Raw genomic sequence first — 21,770 nt, 5'->3', positions numbered from 1 at the left:
CTTACCTCCAGCCTTCCAGGCCAGGACAAGTACCAAAAATCCATTGAAAGTGTGAATCTCCATGAGCATGGTGTTGTTCTCCTTCTTGCTTTTATAAAGACTCTCTGCCCTGTGCATTTGACTTGAAGTTTGTTCCTAATGTGGGGTAGGAGCTTAAACTGTGTGGTGTTATAGTGTCTTCCTAGACTTTCAAGACTGTAGGATTGAAACACCCCAGCAGAAAACCCCAAGGAAAATGAGTCACAGCTGACCCCCAGACATAGCCTTGCTATGTAGGTCTGCGGTGTACATCACTGTCAGGTTTTAACTCGCTTACCAACTCTGACTGGTGGTGGGCTTTTTCCACCATAGCTGGGGGCAAAAGAACTGTGTGATTGATTAGCAATGTCTGCCATGGGCAGGAATGATAGGTGGGATTGATCAGTAATGTCTGCCATGGACAGGAATAGGGATGGGATGTGCATGCCATATATTTGTCATCTCATTGCATTCCAGTTTCCTTATTTTGAAGATCAGAAAACTGAGGCCAGGAGGAAAGAAAGAACTTTAGGGAAAACACATAGGAACTTTCAGGACAACCTAGAATTGGAACCAGGTGTCCTGACCCTCTCAGTCTAACACACTCTCCACTTGGCCTGGTAGCTAGGATTCTGCATAAGCCTTGAATTCCCCATTCCTATGTACTGGAGACTCTAAGCAGCTGTGGCATTCAATATATATTTTTTGAGTGCTGACAATGTGCAAAGTGCTGGGGAATGCATCAGTGAAAAAAACAGAACTTCCTGCTCTCCTGGCACTTCTGTTCTAGTTGGGGGGGAGACAGACAAAAATCAACGAATATAATGATGTCATTAAATGTATTGACTTCTCTGTCTCTGGGCAGACGCAGAGGCGGCTGCCTTCACCAACCGTGGCTGCTTGCTGTTTTGTTTTCCTCTTGAGGAAGTCCCTTCTCTAGACTGTAGTATACACCACTGCTTGGCTCTCCTAGGGCCTGGAGCCTCCTTGTGTGCCCTTTCTTTCCCTGGCTCTCTGCCTCTGTACCAGCTCCATGGTTCTTAGGAGAGAAGTGGTTAAGGCGGGAGATGACAAGGTTTCATTTCCATCTCAGTGCTTGCTTGGATGACACAGGAGAACGCACCTGCTTGGGGCTCGGTTTGGCCCAGAAGACCCTGGCCTTGTGTTCCCAGCAATGGCAGCTGGGTTCTGCAGCCCCACCGCTGATGCCAGCTCAGAATCCCCTGCCTCACTGGTTCTCCCAGGGAGAGAGGTGGGACCACTGCCCAGGGGTCATTTAGTAACACGTCGGGGAGTAATTCTGGTTTCCTCTATGACGGGGGCACCTCTGGCATTTAGGGAGTGGGACTGGGTGATGCTAAACCTCCTACAACGAACAGGACCGTCCTGCATAATGAATGTCCTGTCCAGAAGGCCAGTAGCACCCTCTTAGAGGAACACTTTAGGGAGAAGACCTTGCCCTAAAATGTAGCCCCCAAGGCCGTGTGAACAGTCCCGGGAACAGCGCAGGACCAAGAACGTGCTGTCTTCGGGCCTTACTCATGCCCTCCATTGCTCCAAACCTCCTCTCTTTAGCCCTATAGTAAAATGGGGCTCCACTGTCTCATGTGATGGTTTAAGGGGTAGACGTGCATGGCCCCAGGATTCTGTCACATAAGGCACGGAGGTCATTGCCATCAGCCCAGTGCCAGCAACTTCTCATCCACTCCCTCTACACTGTGTGACCAGGACACAGCTGTCCAGCCTCCGGGCAAAGGCCCAGCACAGTGACCCTGCTCCCTGCTCCACACAAAGGGGCCACCAGGGTCAGCCGACACACCCAGGCTCCCCTCACCGCCCACGGTGCAACCCTTCAGCCCAGTGACACTTTGCTGGCAGGGCCTCTGGGCAAGGCTGGCTGCCCGGGGAAGGGCTGGCACTGGAGCCAGAGGCTGCAGAACATATTTCCAGTGGAGCTTCCAGGCCAAGAGCTGCTGCCCCTTCCCACCACTGTTCCCGCCGGCCCTGCCCGGCTGCCCAGCACATTAGCATTTAAATATATCCAGAATCATCTCCCCCAAAGCCCTCTCCCCTCACTGAATGCACCAGGGAGGGAGCAGTTGAATCCTCCTGCCTCGACTCCCTTCCTCATAATGGCCATACTGTATTCATCAGTGTCTGTATGTGGCATTAGCTGAGCGGAGAAGAGAGGGCGCCTAGCAACCCAGAGGGGGCTGCGAAAGAGGTGGGAAGGAAGTGATATTCATGTAATCATTCACTTCTACAAAAGCCGTTGTCAGGTACACACTGGAAACACAGCTGTTGTATTATTCTCCTAACCTACTTTTAATCTTCTGAGACTATTTGCCAATATAAATGGCCAAAAGAAAGAGCTTAATTCAGCTATTTTCTGCCGGGCCATATACGTTATGTTTTCACCTCAGTGGAAGGCTCTGCTTACAAAAGTGGTGTTGTGTGTGTGTTTGTGTGTCTGTGTGTGGCTGTCTGTCTGAAAAGAAAATGTTAAAGAAAGAGAAGGTTGGGGGTCATGAGCCCAGGACGGCCACCAAGCCCTGTCCTGGCTACTTGGATCCGAGAGCCAGACACCGCATGCGCTGTTGGGTCTGGAGGTTTTTGCATCTTCTTGGCAGGGCAAGGAGCATGGGAGCAGTGGGGTGCTGGCTCCCTCCGCCCCTCCCTGTTGTACCCTAGCTCACGGCCCTAAGGGCAGGTGACTCTGCTTTAGTGATGGACGGTGGCAGCATTTGGTACTGCTCAGAAATCTGATTAGTTCACCTGGTAGGGAGGGGGCTGGGTTGGTGGGAAAGACCTGGGAGCCTGTTTTCATAACATGTTTAGTGGAGAAGCTACTGTACATGCTATGTATAGCATTAGCCACATTAGAAGTGGAAAAGCATTAGCCACCAAAAGGAAGCAGATTAAGGGAGCCATACCAGGTACCCCATTACGTACTTTACGTTCATTGTATCTTTCTTTTGTGAACAAGGAAGTTGGGGCTCAGAGAAGTGGAGTCACTTGCCCAGAGTTGCACAGCAGGTAGATGGCAGTGCGGGGCTCCAGCCTGGGTCTCCCTGACCCTGAAGCTCATGCCCTTTCCATTAAGCCCCAGAGAGGTGCAGAACCAGGTACCGGGGAAAAGCCCAGGTTTGATTTAGTCCCCTTCACATGATGCTCCAGGGCCTTCTCCCTAAGGCGGGCCAGGTTCTGGAGGTTTTGTCCCTAAGCCCAAGGGGACTCCTCACACAGTGGCCAGTGCGTACATCTCTCCAAAGCTAAATAGACAACAAACTCCCCCTCTCTGGGTGTTAGTTTTTTATCCATAAAAGGGAGATAATAATTGCACCGATCTCAGCAGTGAGTCTAATATTTGTGAAGTGTGTAGAACAGCCCCCGGTGTGTCATCGGTGCTTCCAAAGGTGAGCAGGTGCTCTGATGACTGGCTCGTCTCACTGGTGCTTTCCTGGCAGGATGGGTTAACGCTGCGTTTGTCAGAGACCTCAGAGCCTCAGTGCAGCAAACACCGTCTCCTCCAGGGCGCAGGGACAGACGGACCAGGCCCACCTGCCGGCGCCAGCTTTGATCCCTGGCAGGGTTGCTGCTCTTCTGCTTTGACTGGCGGCTGTTTGTAGACATGAGAGCACATCTCTGGGGGATCTTCTTTCTGTAGCCCGTGCTGCCTTAAGACACTGCAGCAGGTCACATCTGCAACTGCCCCTTCACAGAGCAGGGCCCTGGCCCCGCTGCCCCACGCCCCTGCCTCTCACCGTCATCCATCCGCCCACTTGCCCGTCTCCACCAGATGCCGTGTTCCAGCGTATCTGCCCGTGTGTGTGGTCTGTCTCTCCTGCTAGAAGGTAGTAAGCTCCCTGAGGGCAGGAGCTCCTGGACACATAGTGGACACTCAGTGCTTGTGCATTGTGGGGAGAAAAGGGAAAAGAGGCTTTTTTCTTCTCCAGATTTGTGAAGACCGGTAGATTCTGAGAAGGGATTAACGTTGACTAAGTGCCTGCTGTTGGAGCTCACGGCTGGGTTTCTGAGCACTTCCTCAGTGCTTTCCAAGAGCTGGGCTCTGTGCTGAGCATTTGTTTCACACACATCATCTTATTTAATCTTCTGTGCGCAAGAGAAGGAGGGAGGGGCTCACCGCTGTGCACACTGACCCTCTCCCAGGTCTCCGCAATCAGGGTAGTCTCTTCTCTACAAGGGGTGAGAAAAAGAGGTGACGCTTTTGCCCTCAAGCTTCTAGGAGATTAGACATTCTACATATAAGGTCAAAGGGGGAAGAGGGAGAGAGGGCAGGCGTTTTCCGTGTCCCCCCGCCACCGCCAACAGCTGTCTCTAACCTGGGCGTGATGACGCCCACCCCAGTGCAGTGGGCAGGTCACAGGATGTAGGACGATGTCTTGTACACTCTAAAGTGCTGTCCGTGTGGACAGGGGCAGCGGGTACTGAGCATCCATCTTGACAGCGTAGCTCCTGAGCTTGGTAGGGAAGAGTGTGTCCTGGTCCGTCCATCCTTCCTTGCTTCCCCCAGCTGGGCCCCACTGATCCAGTTGGGAAGGAAGGTTTCACCCTGATCCATTGCTTTCTGCACCTACTGGGCACCAGGGCTCATGGGAACAAGTTGCTCTGAGAGAGGTGAAGTTGCCCCAGAGCTAGGAGGGTGGGGCCACTTCTCTTCCAGAGGGGTTCTGCTCCCTGGTTCCCATGCAAATCTGTCCTCCAAACCTCTGAATGTGGACCGCCCCTGCCGCGCAGCCAGAACGCCCCCCATTCATTGCTGCAGAACATGGGGAGCGATCCGTTTCTCGGCTACTGACCCAGCTTCCTTAGGGTTTGTTCTGTGGAGACTGTTTTCTCTTCAAATTCTGTTGAGAACTAGGAAGCCCTTTCTCCACTGAGCTGCCCCCCCTTTGTGGCGTCCTGGGAGATGCTGGTCAGTGGGGCTCAGTTGCCTGGTCTTCCTTTCATGGAGGTGGGGTTGCTTTTGTCCTGTTGACCTCACAGCCACAGAGCTGTTTAAACCCCTGCTGAGAGTCCAGGCCTACTCAGTGCACCAGGAGGCCCCAGCTTTTCTCTTTAAAATGTGGAGCCAGAACGCCTGGGGTTCAAACCTGACTCTGTCCCTTATTAGCTGTTTGGCCGTCTATGGATCCGCTTCCTCTTCTCTAAAGATGGAGGTGACAATACTGCCTAGTGAGATGGTTATGTAAATTATGAGATTGTTCCATGAAAGCCTTGCATACACAGTAGGTTTTCAACAAATGGTGACTCAAGATTCCCACTTCCTAAGGCATCACCAAACTGGTAGAAGGTTCATGAATGTCCTGTTGGCCTGTTTTATTAGCCTCTGTTTGCAAATCATTCTGTCAAATCATTCCAGTGGCCACCATGTTCTACTTTGATCTCCGGGTGTTTGTGGAATTCCTAGTTGAAGAAAGAAATCGCCTTAGATGAAAAAGACTTGGGATAATGCCTGTAGCAGAGGCAATGCTTTGTGTTCACTAACCATCTATTTTTTCTCTTCCTGAGTGAAATGGGAAGAGACTTTCCCAGACTTCCTTGTCTTTAAGTTGGGATCACGGGACTTGGTTCTGGTCAGTGGTGTGTGAGCAGAGTGGTATTAGTAATTCCCAAGTCTGATTCTAAAAACTTCCCAAGCATGGGACTTCCCTGGTGGCGCAGTGGTTAAGAATCCGCCTGCCAATGCAGGGAACATGGGTTCGAGCCCTGGTCTGGGAAGATCCCACATGCTGCGGAGCAGCTAAGCCCGTGCGCCACAGCTACTGAGCCTGCGCTCTAGAGCCTGCGAGCCACAACTACTGAAGCCCACGAGCCACAACTACTGAAGCCCACGTGCCACAACTACTGAAGCCCACTAGAGCCGGTGCTCCACAACAAGAGAAACCACTGCAATGAGAAGCCCGCGCACCGCAACGAAGAGTAGCCCCCACTCGCCACAACTAGAGAAAGCCCACGCACAGCAGTGAAGACCCAATGCAGCAAAAAATAAATGAAATCATTAAAAAAAAAAAAACACCTTCCCAAGCAAAGCTCTAGTAGTCTTTTCCTCTGCGTCAGAGGCTGTGCTGACCTAGGGGTATCGTGATAAGGTAGGAAGCCTTGCTCGCTGTCATTGGGTGGAAGAGAGCCAGCCCCTCCACAATCTGCCATGTGCTTTGTGTAGGCGGGAAATAAACTTCCGTTGTGCTAAGCCATTGAGACTCAGGGGGTTATTGTTTATTTCAGCGTAGCCTTAACAAATACAGCTCCCCCAGTGAGTTCATTCGTTTCTTCCTAAACAGAGGTTGTAGGGAGGCTGACAGTTGGAACCCTGTGGCATTTTCGCAGCCACAGGTGTGTTTAAGAATATAGACGTGCATCAGGTATGCCTGTCTGCTAAGGAGTCCGATGGTGTAGAGTCCACGTGAAGACATATCGTGCTTCTTTGTGAGACTTTTTCAAGAAATCTAATCCTGAAGCTTCTCGGGCTCTGCAGGCCCAATAAACATGTAGCTCAGCAGAAAAGTTGAATCAACACTGGTTTATCAAATGTGGAAAATAGAAAAGGCCAGTGGAGAGAGCTTTGGATCTGGAGTCAAGGAGACGTTAAGTTAGTACTAAAATCCTGATGACTTGCAAATCTGTATCTCCAGCCCAGACTGCAATATTTAGCCCTAGACTTTCTGCCTATCTCCTGAACAGCTCAGACTATACTTGTACCCATTTCCCCCACATTGTACCTCGAACCTCCCTTTAAAAAACTGGCTCATCCTCTAGTGTTACACCCCCATCCACCACATCCCTCAGTTCTGGGGATCCGTCTCTCACCTCTAGTCAAGACCAATCTTCTTTAATCTGCCCTCTGAAAATGTCTTGAGAACCAAGGAGACAAGATGGCAACAGAAAAAAATTTTTTTTTAATTTTCCAGAATCTCCACACCTAAACAGAGAAACTAGGATAGTAAACCAAAAAGCATATGGATGGTACCTTCAGCATAACTAGGTGGCTCCATGAACCACAAAAGGTGAACTGAACAGGTAGGGTCAAACACCAACAACAGTAACATGTGCATGGTATCCACTCTATGGGATGAGATGAAGAGGAAGAGGAAGAGGAAGGCAAAGGGATACAGAAGGCTGAGAGACAGGAAACCCATAAGTCTCTAACATGTATTCACCCACAGAAGGAGAGGGCTCTGGGAATACAAGGTTGGTGCACCCATCTGAGAATGTCAGCTGAAACTAGGAGGGATGTGTTCAGGCTGCAAGTCACAGGTGAGTGTGAGAGGACTGTGGGAAGTTCAGGCAGGGCTCTGGGACCTGGGAACTCTACAGACTGACCAGCTGAGGCTCTGTGGTCAGACAGGACCCCCACATTGAGGAGAAACCACTGGAAGCAGAATCCAAATTGAGCAGGACAAAGACAGTAGAGGAAACAAAAAGAAATTCTGGATAAGAGTGGAGAACAGTAATTTCAGAAAGTACTCTCTGCGTGGCTATAGTTTTAAAGACTTTTTGGTACTGTCGGAAGAGGCAACTCTAGACCTGTGAGGCCAGAAAATCTCCCTGGATCCTCTACACAAGAAAACCTCCTACTAAAAGTACCAAGAAAAAAAAAAAAAAAGCATGTCACCTACATGTGAGCACCAGAAAAGGATTGCAATCAAGTCTCATACAAAGCTATTATAAGAAAAAGAATTAGGAGCAGAATAGTGTTCCTATAGATAATGAATGCATTCCACAAAGACCCAGCAACTTAATACTTCACAACAAGCTAAAAGAAATGAAGAAACAATAGATGCTATGAAGCGCTAGCATAAATGAAATTGTTAGGCAAAAAGAATATTTGAAAGGAGAGCTGACAGGAAGGACAGCTTATGAAAGAAAAAAATGAAGAAAGTTTTTAAAGAATGTAAGAAAAAGTGATAGGTATAGAAATAAAGAAGATCCAACATACAAACAAGTCCCCAAAGGAGAAATCCAAAGTAATGGAAGAGAACACATACTAAAAACAATTATTCAGGAAATTTTTCCCCCTGAAATAAAAGAAGAGACTTGAATTTGCATCTTGAAGAAGTATATCACATGCCTGGGAAAAATAACCCAGAATAATCAACATTAAGACATGTTTTTATTAGAATAATATTAGAATTATTAGACTTCCAAGAGAAAGCAACAAACCTGTTGATAATTCAGACAAAAAGAGTAAATGCTTTTGTAAGAGGAAACAAATGAGAGTGGCGTCAGACTTTTCTACAGCTTCACTTTGTGCCAGGAGACAACTAAGCAACATCAAAGTACTCAGGAAGAGAAAAAGAACCAAGGATTTTATATGCAGCCAAACCAACTTTCAGGTACAAAAGCCACAGATCAACTGTTAGGAACATGAAAGGACCCAGGAAATATATTTCCCATAAGCCTTTCCTGAGGAATTTACTAGAGAACAAGCTACAACAAAACTGACTGGAGAGGTATTAACATAATGGCTGGGGGTGAGCATTAAATTTATAGTCACCTGTAGAACTCACACTAAATAATGGCAAAAGGGGGACGATATAATATGAAATGGTTGTATGTTCTGATAATGCAGATACAGTACAGTATTAAAAATTGGGAGAGAAGGGAGTGTGTATATGAAAAGTAAAGTAAATTCACATAATGCCTTTAGGTATTAACTGGAAACAAATGAATATTTCTTCAAGTTAGATTCTAGAGGAAAGGGAAGAAAGAAAGAGAAGATGTGGCTAATTTCAATATTCCCCATAGTAGGGAACCAACAGGGGGAGGGCTAAGGGTATTGTATAAAGGTGTTGATTTAATGGTAATCATCTGAATAAAAATGACAGCCTTTTTCCTACAGAGGTAAGGGAGCAAGAAAAAAAAATCATTGAGAACACATTCCTCTCTCACGTGAACCATACCCAATGTGTCCTCTTTCATCACTTCTCTAGTCTTTAAAGGTGTGCCTCCTCCAGACAGCCTTCTCTGATTGCCCTAGCACATGTAAATCTTTCCCCTCCTCTGCCACTCCCAGGTACTGGGTATCTTGTTCTCTGAATGTTTCATTTTATCTCACCTGCAGACAGAGATGGAGTGCTATAAATAATTGTACAGTACCTCTTTCAGAGCCTGGCACAGGGTTCTGCATACAGAAGGCACTCAATAAATGCTGGGTCATTGGTAATTCAGGATTGATTGAAGAATTTGGGCTTAGAGCCCCTGGGTTTTTCTAAGATCTTAATGTTGCTATTAGTCAGAATTTTTTCTGCTTGAAGTGACAGCAGTCCCGTTCAAACTGACTTAAGAAAAAGAGGAATTATAGGCCTCTGAAACTGAAATACTCTCAGGTAGGCCTGATTTCAGATGTGGCTGGATCCAGGGACTTGAGTCATATCTCCAATATTAGTCCGTCTTTGCTCTAAACTCTGCTTTCCTCTGCATTGGCTTTATTCTCAGGCAGGCTCTTCACTCATGGTCAGCGATGACCCCCAGCAGTTACAAGCTTAATATCTCTAAGAGAAAAGAATGTGTCCCATTTGCAGTAGCTCCACTAAAAGTCCCAGAATTGAGTTTCATTGGCTTGGTTTGCATCATATGCTCATCCCCGAACCAGTCACTGTGGCCAAGAGAAATGCTTTGATTGGCCTGGGTGGGGAAGAGGTGGTTTCTCAAAGTAAAACTGGGGTGCTGTTACCTGAAAAGGGGAGATGGGTGCCGGGTGGGCAAAACCAGCAGATGCCTGTTTTAGTGCTGGGTGTGATGAGCAAACTGCAAGAAAAATCCCCTGCAGGTGGAAAGCGTGGTTTGAGGCCCCATCTTTGGGACGTGTGGGTGGAAAGCTCTCTTGGGTGTTTTTGAACTCACTGAGGGGTTTATTTACCATGTGGGGAGGGTGGGACCATTTGCCATGGGGCCCAGTTGTGATGAAGCCCCCAGGTTTCCCACAGGTCTGGAGGCTTCTCTCGCTCTGGTCTGTGCACTCAGTGAAGGTTCTGGGGAGAGGGACACCCTGTTTGCAGAGGCTTTAGAAACCACACGTGTTCGAGTGCTGAGCATCCCAGCACCTTGCTGCTGGGATCTGGCTTTGCTTTCTAGGTTAGGAGCTGACCTGTATTTTGCTTCTCCATATGGTTTACTGGCCTTACCGAGGAGAAAAGGGAGTGCACTAAGGTGGCAAATGGGGAGACTGAGGCAGAGCAGGAGGACTTTAAATTACATCCATTTCTCTCCCAAATCTTCAACATTTTTTTTTTTGCATTGGGCCCTTCCTATCAACATTTAAGCATCCTCAAGTTTCTGCTATTTTTTAAAAAAACCTCCCTAAATTATTTTCTCTCTCACGACCACCCTGTCTCCCAACTCCCCTTTCTTGAAAAAGTTTTTTAATATTCCCTCTTCCCATTTCCTCCTCACCGTGTCTCAGCCCGCTCTGATCTGCTGGCACCCCCTCCACACACACACATACACACACTTCGTGAAAGAGCCTTCCCTGCGTTCCTCATTTAGCACTGAGACACTAAACCCGAAGGCTCTTTGTTAGAGGAAGAAAATGTACCACTTTTTAGGTTGAGAACCAGCACTGTGATCTTCACTTTTAATAAGTATTTCTTGAATGATTTAACAAGCAAGCAAATCCAGGGTAGAGTGACCTGTACTGTGTAATCAAATCCCCAAGAGAGAGGAAGTTAAGATAATTTGCCTGGAAAAGGCTGTGTTGTAGAGGGTTCTTCAAATCTGTAAAGTGCTGCCGCATGGGAGAGGGAGATGTGGCCTGGGTGGCCCCAGAACTAGGAAAACAGGAAGGGAGATTTTCTCTTATTTTAAGAAATGCTCTAATGGTCAGAGTTCTCTAAAGAAAAAGAAAGGGGCTGTGTCAAAAGGTAGGGAGCTCCCCATCACTGGTGGTAGTCAAGCAGAGACTATTCTGTCAAAAATACCCAGAAGAGAGTCCTGTGTTGGGTAGGGGGTTACACCAGAGGTTTTTTGAAATTCTGGGGTTGGTTACACATGTTTCTCTAGAGGTGTGTCTCCTTGGACTTGCATCTGCCACTCCCAGCTGTGTGGTCTTGAGCAAGTTGCCCCGTTCTCTAGATGGCACTTGCTTCGCCAGCTTCAGTCTCATCAGCTGCATTTGGGTTTTAGCTGTGGATTTTCCTTGGTAGCTTCTAGGAGCAGGGCTCAAAGAGAGCCCAGGGGAGCGTTAGAGAAACCACCATAATTCCTGTTGTGCGTGTCAGGCCTTCCACGGCAGGTTTCGTTGGAGGGAAGCTTGGAGACTAAGAAAGTAGTTTCCACATGTATCACATAGGAAGCCCAAATGCACCTCTTTGGAAAGGTGGTAAAGATTTGGTGGGAGGGCCTCCCCCATCTCACTTCCCTGTCCTCTGGCCGAGCGCATGGGGCAGAGTGAGAGAAGCTTCCAGACCTGTAGGAAAAATGGGGTTTCATTGTAACTGGGCCCCATGGTGAATGGTCCCCTGGTCTACATGGTAAATAAGTTCTGTGAGTTCAGAAACACCCGAGAGAGCTTTTCTCTTGGTGGTCTTAATCACAAAGCAGAAAAATCACTTGTTTTGGCTTCAGCAGTCCTGAGAGGGAAGTTTATTTCCCACTTTGCAGTTCAGGAGACTAAGCCTCAGAGAGGTTAAGTAACTTTTCCAAGGTCACACAGCTGGAGCAGAGTCCTAAAACCCAAATTCTTGCTATTTGGTGAACTACTGTCCATAAAGTCCAGAAAATTCTGGTTTTAACTAAGGCTGTTTATATTTAATCACCCCAAGAATAGAACTTCTAAAAAAAACACGTTCCTGAGATGAAGACATTTGATTGTCCCTTTGTGGAGTCTTTTTGCAGGTTGGGTGTGGGTGGGGGCTTTCAGAGAACAGGGCCATCCCCCCCACCCACCCCCTCACCGCACATCTGACTTCTCTTTCTGCCAACTTCTTTGTGCCTCCCTACAGGTCTGGGTAGATGCTGGGACGCAGATCTTTTTCTCCTATGCCATCTGCCTGGGTTGTCTGACTGCTCTGGGAAGTTATAACGATTATAACAACAACTGCTACAGGTGAGCATTTCCCCAGGCCCTGCCAGCTCTCCACCAAACCGGAGAGCCCTCCATGCTGCCCGGCTAGTTCGCGGTCATCTTCCCACCTTGCAGGTCTGGGTGAGGGAAAGAGGCCTGTCAAGAGAGGGGCGGCAGGGCACCAGCCATTCCAGGTGGAACTGGAGAGGACCCTGGGCTATTTGTCAGCCTCTCCCCACCCCAGGGTCAAAGAATGGTCCAACAGAGGGGCCAGGAGAATAACAAACATGATCAGAGTGCGTTCCAGGCTGCAAAGTGAGTCTACTCTGGGAATGGTATTCAGGCCTCCATCCTACCCTATACAGCAAAGCTTTATCCCAGGATAAATGCTTGGCCCAAGGTTATACAGCTAGTAAGTGGCAATGCTGGGACTTGAACCCAGGTCTTCTGACATGAAGGGCCTTGTTCTTCTGCCTTCTGTTCAGGAATTTCTTTCCTGCTTCTTCACCCTTGACTGTAGGGTCCTGTCCAGTCCCGCTTGGAATGGCCAGTGCCCTGCTGCCCCTCTCTTGACAGGCCTCCCTCCCTCCCTGGCTTCCTGCAGCTGGCCGCACCCATCGTGGGGAAGGGGCCCACATGGGGAGGTGAGCCTGAGGCTGTGTGACCCTGGCTGCCTGGTCCTCATGCCTGCAGCCTGGTTTCTACCCTGAGGCTGAGTCCACAGAGGCCCAGGGACTTGGCCAGGGTCACCCATCAGTGCCTGGCGGAAGTGAACTTTGCACCCTGGTCTCTAACTCTAGGCCAGTGGCCTGTTTGCTGAGGTCGCTGCACTCCTGAATCAGTGCCTGGTCACAGACGGTGAATACGCAGAGATGGCTGGACAGCACATCTCTGCCCCCGAGTTCCAGAGCTCCTCATTCTAATGTAGAAACTTGTGGACTAATGGCAATGAAGCCGTCCCTGAACACGGATTCATTGGAAAAGGAAGGGTTTTTCAGCAAACGATTCTGAGATAGGATAAGTATTTTGGTGGAAGTAATTAGGATAGATCCTCACCTTGCCCCACATATGCACTATAATAAGTGTCAGATTGATTCAACAGTTAAATATTTTTTAAAAGAAAACCATCCTAAAACAAGGAGTAAAATATTGTTTTCATAATGGGAAAGGTATGGAAACATCAAAGTAATTAAATCAGGAAGGAAGTGACAGATTGATTCACATAAATATCTAGAACTTCTAAATTTCTGGAAAGATACATAGGAAACTATTAAAAAGAGTCACCTCTGAAGAGAGACACAGAAGTCAGAGATAGGGAGACAGGCTTTTTCTACCTATACCTTCCTGTACAATTTAAATGTTTTGTTTTGCCTTGTCTTTACTCTTGAGTACATATTGCTTTTATAATTTTTAAAAAGCCACATTAATACAAATGTTATCTGTATACCTTCTGCATTACATCTCCAAACAAAACATTATGAAGATCATCTACAAAATTAAAGGGCATACTAACAACATATAATATGATACTCAAAGGGTTGGCACCCCTAATATGTAAAGATTACAAACAGACCCATATGAAAAACCCTAAAACGCCAAGAGAAAAATCAGCAACACACTCTTAAAATAATGAGCTTATTTTCCTTAACTAGCAAATGAGCTGTGGTCTAAAAATGACCCATGTCTGATGCAGGTGAGGGTACAGTGAGAGGGGCCATGTCACAGTCTGTTGGTGGGATGGGAACTTGGACGTGACAGCCACATCACTTGGTTGTTATGTGGCTCAAGTGGGAGCATCATTTCAGAGAACTTTTGTCGGTGATGAAGTCCCTCCCGTGTTATCCTCATCTTCGAGGGAGGGAAATTGAGGCTCATGGATGTCATTCCTCCAGCTAGGTGTGGTAGACCTGGACTCTGGCCACGGTCTTCTAATCTCCATCCTACCACTCCGCTGCATCCTCCCTGGAAGCTGGCTTTGTGATCGCTTTACCAACCCATTTGTTAAGTCAGCCGTGTGCTGTATGTGTCACTAAGTGTGAGATGCCCAAATCGCTACCTTTGGAGATACACACAGCTCCAGTCTATAGAGACTGCCACTTGGGGAAACCAAGGCAATGAAAGGGGGCAGATCCAACATGCTGGAGGAAAGGCCACAGGGGAAGCCAGCGAGCTCTGCTGTCCCTGGGCCGTTAGGCAGCGAAGTCATTGGGTACTGTTGGACAGAGGGATGTTAGAGAGGTGGGAGGTCAGACCAGGTTGTCCAGAAGAGCCTCTCATCCTTCAAGGCATTCACGGGAGGTGGGTCTGGGGGATGAGATGTAGCGCACTGTCAGCCACGATACAAAATAGAACCACTGGTAGGAAGAGAAGGGCGCAGGCACAGGGAGAGCAGCGGGCAGGCCTCTGGTCCGGGTTGAGTGTGACACCCTCTGGCTGCTGGAGAGGGATGCTGTCTGCATACAGCTGTCAGCACATCAGCAGCCAGCGTCCAGTGCGGGCCCTCTGTGCTGGGCGTTGCGGAAATCTCTAGGTCACTGTCCATCACCTCCAGCTCAGCCGTCAGCTCCATGAGGACACAGTCTGGGTCCTCTTGTTCACCACCATTCCTCAAGCCTAGGAGAACACTGGTTGAAGTGTAAGGAAGCAAGGAAGGAGCCACGCCGTTATACAGATGAGAAAACTGAGGCCAGGGGTAGGCCACTTGCTCGATGGAACGTGGCTTTGAACCTGGGCCTTTCTGGCTGCTGCACCCCATCCCTCACTCCCAGGCCTGGCCAGTTCTTCCCCAACTACTACAGTCAACAAGGATTTAGCCAAGAATGCCTCGTTATCAGGCTGTGTCTCAGGGCAGTGGCAATGGCAACTTTCTTCCTCGCCAAGCACGTGGGTGAAATATGCTGACCGCCCCAGATCCCTTCTGCTTTCCCCTCCGACAGGCAGGTTTTTCCCCCTCCTGTCAGCAGCAGAAAGCAAATCCCCTAGGTGACATTGCAAAATCTGAGGGCTCCTTTTATTTCTGTTTCCAAATTGTTCCCTGAGCAGATCTTCCCAACTCAGAGGGAGTAGATTAATACCTTCTCTTCCGACAGCATAATAGCTTCTGGAGGTCTTCAAAGCCCAGCTCAGCTCCTGCCAACTTCAAAGCACTTCTTACGTATCTTTTCACCTAGAAAGTGCCCTGTGGGGAAGGAATTAGAAGGATGGAGATGGAGCAAACCAGGCGGGGAAAATCCTCACTTCAGAACACAGGCCGCTAAGCTCTCTCTGCTTGGAGGTTGGGGTGCTGCGAGGAAGGGGGTTCAGGGCACAGGACTGGAAGCACCTCGGGTTTGCTCAGAGCAGTCCCTCTGTGATGTGAGGACATCACTCAGGGTCGGGGGGGGGTGGCGGGGAACCTTGCAATAAGGTACATTTGTTTTCAACAGCCACATGGACACCCAAAGATTGTTTTCCAAAAGTCAGGATTTAGAAGTCTGAATTCTTAGGGAGCATTGTTACTGTGTAGCTCTTAGGAAAAGAGTGGGCTTTGGTGTTTGAGACAACTAGATTCACATCCCAGCTTTCCCGGCAGATGACAAAAGAGATTGAGTGTGTGACTATCCTCCCTGGGCCTCAGGATTCAGTGACAATGTTCAACACTGCAGGTCCAAAAAACACAGGAGAATTCCAGAATGGAGAGGCTATGGAGAAAACACGTTGCTCACCAGTGCTGCCTTGTTTTGCACTGTTGGATAAGTCAGGGGCCAGAAACAGGCATGCAGGGCAGATTTACCCCAGCCTTAGGAATAACTTTGCCCTCCTGGGCTGAGCTGAATTTCCCTGAGAGAGGAGGTGATCAGTCTTGCAGATAAAGTCTCCAGGCCTGCCAGCCCAGCCTCTGTCCACAGTGCCTGAAGAGTTCTGTAAAGGGACCTGTATCAGCCACTCACTACCACAAGAATGCTGTGTAACAAGCAGCCCCAGAACTCAGTAGCTCACCACAACAAGCATTCGCTTTTATTGCTCACCAGTCTGCTGGTCAGCTGGGGACTCTCTCCTTCAGGCTGTGGGTTGGGCAGGTTTGGCTCCAGGGTCCAGACCAGGCTTAAGCCTGCTCCATGTGTACATTCTGGGGTCCATGCTGCAGGGACAGCAGCTCCCCTGGAAAAGTCCTTCTCATGGCAGATCACAGAAGGGATAAAGGACAAGACCAATTGCGCAAGCACATCTCAAGCCTCTGCTTGTGTCACACCTGCTGATAGCTCATTGGCCAAAGCAAGTCGCGTGGCTAAGCCCAAAGTCATTGGGGCAGGGAAATATACTCTACCCCAAGGAAAAAGGTATGGAAGCGACCACTTGCTGAAAAATGACTTAATCAATCACAAGGCCCAAGAGACCCTCTTATCCAAGCCACCTTGTCATATAGATGGTAAGGTCAGGCCCAGAGAGAAGGTATTACAAGGGGAATTGGAACCCAAGGCTCCTGACCCCCAGTCTAATGCTCTTTCCGCCATGCCCTTGATTCCCAGGGTCAATGCAATGCAACTGGGGGTCACAGTCACCAACATCAGTGTAACCTTTGGTTGCATTACAAAAAGTATGGTGTCAGGAGAAGAGGAGGTGAGAGTACTGCTCTGTTCTTGAGTGTAGTGCTCAGTCCTGGATGTGACATTGGAAAAGGGTCTGGACAAGCTGGAGTGAATTTCAGATCACGAGCAGGATGAGGAACACTGATAAGGGAACTGGGAGGTGTAAATGAGCGAGCTAAAACCTCAAGGGGATCTGAAGGGGATATCTTCAGATCTTTAGGCTGTTAGGGAGGGTAGAACTAAAACTTCCCAGAGGAGGTGGATTTGGGTCGAACACAGCATGAGGAAGTTCTTACACTGTGAGCGGCAAGAGCGGTCCGGGCAGCAAAGCACCACGGAGCGAGGTGACTGGTCCTGCTTGCTAGGGTGGGAGCAGAGGCCAGCTCGCCACCATTGCTGGGATGCTCCAGGCTGGTCATGCTTCAGGGAGGAGATTGGACAGAACACCCAGAGCCCCTTGCTTTGAAGTGGAGCATCACAGGTGTTGTAAGCGCGATTCCTATGTGCACGCTCTGTGGGGGCTGAGATCCTGAGAGGCTGATTCCCTGACCCATCTGCATGAGGATGCACAGCTGGAGGTTGAAGGGACTCGGATGTGAGGGTTCCATCTTCTTCATCTTGACAAAGCCCTGTCATTTGTAGTCTGAAATCTCCTGGGTCACGGCTTTATGCTGCTGCTTCTTTGCTGTGAGCCCTTCCCAAGAGCAGGGAGCCGTCACTGCTCTGGTGAAGCCCCCATGAGGAGTCTGGCCTGGGAGGGGCTGCCCCTCACAGCAGAAGAGCATAGACTTGCAGTGAGGTCTGGGAGATGCCGCTCTGGTAAAGAGCTGGGCCAGGAGGGGTGTCTCTCCCAAGGCTGCTCCACTGTCGGGGAAGCAGTCCTTTCTCTCAGAGGCTTATATCCTCATGTTTTGAGCTCCTAGAAAATCAATCCTCTCTTGCTTCCCTTGGTTTTCTCTCCTACCAGAAATTTGGAGGAGCGATGGTTTGTCTCCAAGTCTTTCCTCACCGGTTGTGCATTTTCCCACTTGCCACCTTCCCTTCCTTCCCACCCCCTCTCCATGCTTCTGGTCTGTGACCTACCTTACCTTCTAGAAATGCAGGAGAAGCTGTGTGATCGTGGGCCAGCCACCTACCCTCTCTGAACCACGAGGGCTTCCTCAGGCAGTGGGACAGCCATGGTGCTCAGACAGAATGTTCCAGTACTGCACTGGTTTCACCCGCCCTGACCCAAGCTTCTCTTGCTGCTTCCCCACAGGGACTGCATCATGCTCTGTTGCCTGAACAGCGGCACCAGCTTCCTGGCCGGGTTTGCCATCTTCTCAGTCCTGGGCTTCATGGCATATGAGCAAGGGGTGCCCATCGCCGAGGTAGCAGAGTCAGGTAAGTTTGCCAAAGAGAAACTATGATCTTCCTCCTCAACTCGCTCTTCTCCTGGGCTCAGGTCTCAGGAGGGGGCCCACTGTCCATCCACACACCAGGCTCCTGGGAGGGAGCCACCAGCCCAGAGAACCGTCACCTGGTCGACCACAGGAGCTTTCACTGGCCTCCCTGCCTCCCCTATTGTCCGCTCTGTTCCATGCACCTCTGATCCTGCAGAGTGATTTTTTTTTCAAAACGCAAACCTGGACATGTCCTTCCCTGATGAACAGCCTGTTTTGGCTTCTCCTAGGGCTGACCTCTCAGTGTGGCCCCCAAGGCCCTGCACTGCCCAGCTCCTGCGGTCTCACCCTCCACCTCACTCCCCTGTGCTCACTCTGCCTCACCACACTGTGGTCTGCTTTCACTTCTGCAGCATCACTCTCTCCCGCCCTGCCACCCCAGGGCCTTTGCACATGCTGTTCCCTCTGCTTGGAGGACCTCTTTCCCTTTCCTTGTTCTAGATGTAGAATCACCACGAGTGTGACATTCCTAGTGTAAGATGACGTGTTTGTATCAAACACACCACAGGTAGGGTTATTGCTGCTAAGGTAATTGTGCAAAATGGTGAATAACTCTCCCCTTGATTTACATTTTTTTGAATTCTGAGAAAATTAAATGTATAGTTAAAAGTACAAAAATAGTTTGCATTTACATAACAGAGTTAGCCTCTCACCTCCAATACATCTAAATAGGTTTTTCACCTGCAAGAATGTCTGGTAGGACAGTTAGTCAGGAACATCACAGGGGGCCCAGCCTCCCTGGCCTCCATCTACTCAGTGCTGGTCATGCCCTCCATTTTTTATGACACACCCCTGGGGCTGCATTCCCTCCACTGAGTACCCCAGTCTAGGGTGTGGCTGCTTTTGCCTGGCGCACACAGAGAGGGAAGCACCCCTCTGACCCACCAAGCTGGGCAGGGTGGTAGATGTGGACGCTGGAGCAGGAAGCTGGTTGCCAAGCTCTGCTTCATGACCACTCGGGCTCCACCTTCCTCTGCAGGGTGTCTGTCAGAGGGACAAGCAGTCCCTGCTGAAATCGGGGGGCCAGAGCTGGACCAGAGGATATTAATATGATCGAAGCTCTCAATCATCGAGTGCCTGCTCTGGGCAGGAACTGTCTCATATGATCCTCAACTCAGCCCTCCGAGGTGGCAGTTTTGCTACCCCCATTTTACAGATGAGAAAGCTGAGGCTCAGAGACGTGCCATCACTTATCCAAGGTCACACAGACTGGAAAGAACAGGGCTAGATTTAATCCAGGCCATGCTCTCACTACTCCATCCCGTTGCCCACTGGGGGCAGGCACCTGGCACTTCACAAAATATTCATGTTCCTCCCTCGCATTAAACCACGGGGCAGCCCTGTGAGGAGGCAGCATTACCTTCTCTATGGGACTTTGGCCCTCTCTGAGGGACCTTTGTCCTCTCTGAGAATCTGCTTCCTCCTCTATAAAATGAACGAACTAACTCCCACCTCAGGTGTTGAGTGCTATAGGATATCTACAGCACTATTGTTATTCTTTTTATTGTTATTTCCATTTTACAGATGAAGCTCAGAGAAGAGTCATGGATAGAAAGCAAAAGAGCCAACTAAAAATAAATTATATTGTTTTTTTTTCTTATTTCAAATTGAAAGCACATTCACTGTAGAAAAAATGCTGAAATATTGACAAAGGAAAGTTTCTGATCTGAATCTCACTACACTTTGGGGTTCTCCTGCCAGGATTTTCCATACATACGTAGCTATATCTATATTAATGAAAACTAGATCATATTAGGTTGCATTTTTCAATTCATAATAAAGCATGAGAACTTTCTGCCACAGTAAATAAAGATCTCAATCATGAGTTTTAATGGCTGTGTGGTATTCCACTGAATGGATGTACCATAATTGATTTACTGTGTCTCACTTGTCAGGCCCTGGGGTGGTTGTTCATATACTACCTCATGAAATGCTCATAGCACCTCTGCAAGGCATGCTTTATCAAGGCCTGCATTTGTGGCTGTGAAGAATGTGCCCTGCACAACTCCAGGGGGCGTCATTCACATAGACAGCAGTCCTGGGCTTTATACTGCCCATTACAGACGAGGACTCTGTAACGTTGAGCAGGAAGTGGTTCCCCTACGGCCACACAGCCCATAGGTGGTACAGCCTGCCTCTAGCCTCTTCTGCTTCACCCTCCTGTGTCACTCCTGGTGCCAAGCAGGTAAGCCTGCTCTATGGTTAGGGGTGTGAATCAGACCAAGATCCCCTTTAGGAGTTCCCGCCATTTGGATAAATTGCATGTTGCAAGTATGTAGCCCCATCACCCTTCTCAGCAGGTTCTTACAAGGAAACTTACAACTTTAAATACCTAATTAGAAGGAAGGGTTTTTTTTTTTAACATCTTTATTGGAGTATAATTGCTTGTGTTAGTTGTGTTAGTTTCTGTATAACAAAGTGAATCAGCTATATGCATACGTATATCCCCATATCCCCTCCCTCTTGCGTCTCCCTCCCACCCTCCCTATCCCACCCCTCTAGGTGGTCACAAAACACTGAGCTGATCTCCCTGTGCTCTGCAGCTGCTTCCCAGTAGCTATCTATTTTACATTTGGTAGTGTATATATGTCAATGCCACTCTCTCACTAGAAAGAAGGGTTTAAAGTAAAAAATTAAAGTTTTTATCGGAAGAAGCTGAAAAAAAAGTACAAATTAAACCCAGAGTAAATAGTAGCAAAGAGATAATAAAGGTGTGCTAGGTTCGGCAGCACATATACTAAAATTGAAACAATACAGAGAAGATTAGCATGGCCCCTGCACAAGGATGACACGCAAATTCGTGAAGCGTTACATATTTTAAAAATAAATAAATAATAAAGTTAAGACATAAAAACAATAGAGAAAATTTTCAAAGCCAAAATTTGGTATTAGAAAAGGTAGCAAAATTTATAACACCCTGGCAAGACTAATTAAGGAAAAAAATGGGAGAAAACACAAATTACTGATATCAAGAATGAAAGCAGAGATATGGCTACAGATACTATAGACATTAAAAATGAGAATAAGGAAATATCATGAACAACTTCAAGCAAATATACTTGATAATGTAAATTAAATGGACAGATTCCTAAAAATCCATAATTTACTTAAACTGAGTCAAGAAGAAATAGAAAAACTAAATGGCTCTATATTTTGAAAAGAAATTGAATTCATTGTCAAAAATCTTTCTACCAAGAAGACTCCAAGCCCTGCTGGAGTCTTAAATAAGAAATAATATCACTCTTACACAAACTCTTTTAAAAATTAGAGGAAGTAAGAGTATCTGAGGACGACAGCTATATAGCTACATATATCCCCATTTTTTTCCCCCAAAAAAGAAAAAAACAAGAAGGGAAAAGTATATTCTACAGAAAACTATGCCCCCTGCATAACCTGAAGCAGAAAATGTTGAAGATGCAGATAACTGTAACAGAAAGAAAAATCACCAATCCCAGTTCACAATCTCCACCACAAAGGCAAACCGAGAAAAACTGTGGGACAGACAGAAGATAGAGGCTAGTGAAAGGACCTAAGAGTGATTTGGAGCAACCACCAGAAAGATTAAATCTACTCTAAACCTGAATATACTGGAAAGGATCCAGACAGATCCCTTAGCAGGGACTACAGAGAAGGGATTCAATGTAGGTGTGACTTCAAGGGGCATGGGCCATTTAAAGGGACAGGAACATTTTAAAGGAGGTACCATTTAAAACACAA

At 48.1% G+C, this 21,770-nt stretch overlaps 1 protein-coding gene across 1 annotated transcript in view; it reads left to right on the top strand.

The window, feature by feature from the left end:
* The window catches only part of SLC6A11 (solute carrier family 6 member 11), a gene marked incomplete at its 5' end in the record, with an annotated part of 120,092 nt that overhangs the window by 78,593 nt on the left and 19,729 nt on the right, over positions 1–21,770 (top strand). Inside the window, 2 exons of the mRNA XM_079712796.1 lie at positions 11,982–12,085; positions 17,870–17,994. Of these exons, the coding sequence (XP_079568922.1) occupies positions 11,982–12,085; positions 17,870–17,994 (229 nt within the window). The remainder of the gene's footprint in view (positions 1–11,981; positions 12,086–17,869; positions 17,995–21,770) is intronic.

The sequence above is a fragment of the Hyperoodon ampullatus genome (genome assembly GCF_949752795.1).
Source record: "Hyperoodon ampullatus genome assembly, chromosome: 10".
NCBI classification, from domain to species: domain Eukaryota; kingdom Metazoa; phylum Chordata; class Mammalia; order Artiodactyla; family Ziphiidae; genus Hyperoodon; species Hyperoodon ampullatus.
The sequence above is the reverse complement of the archived record's forward strand: the minus strand, read 5'-3'. Positions and strand labels throughout refer to the sequence as shown.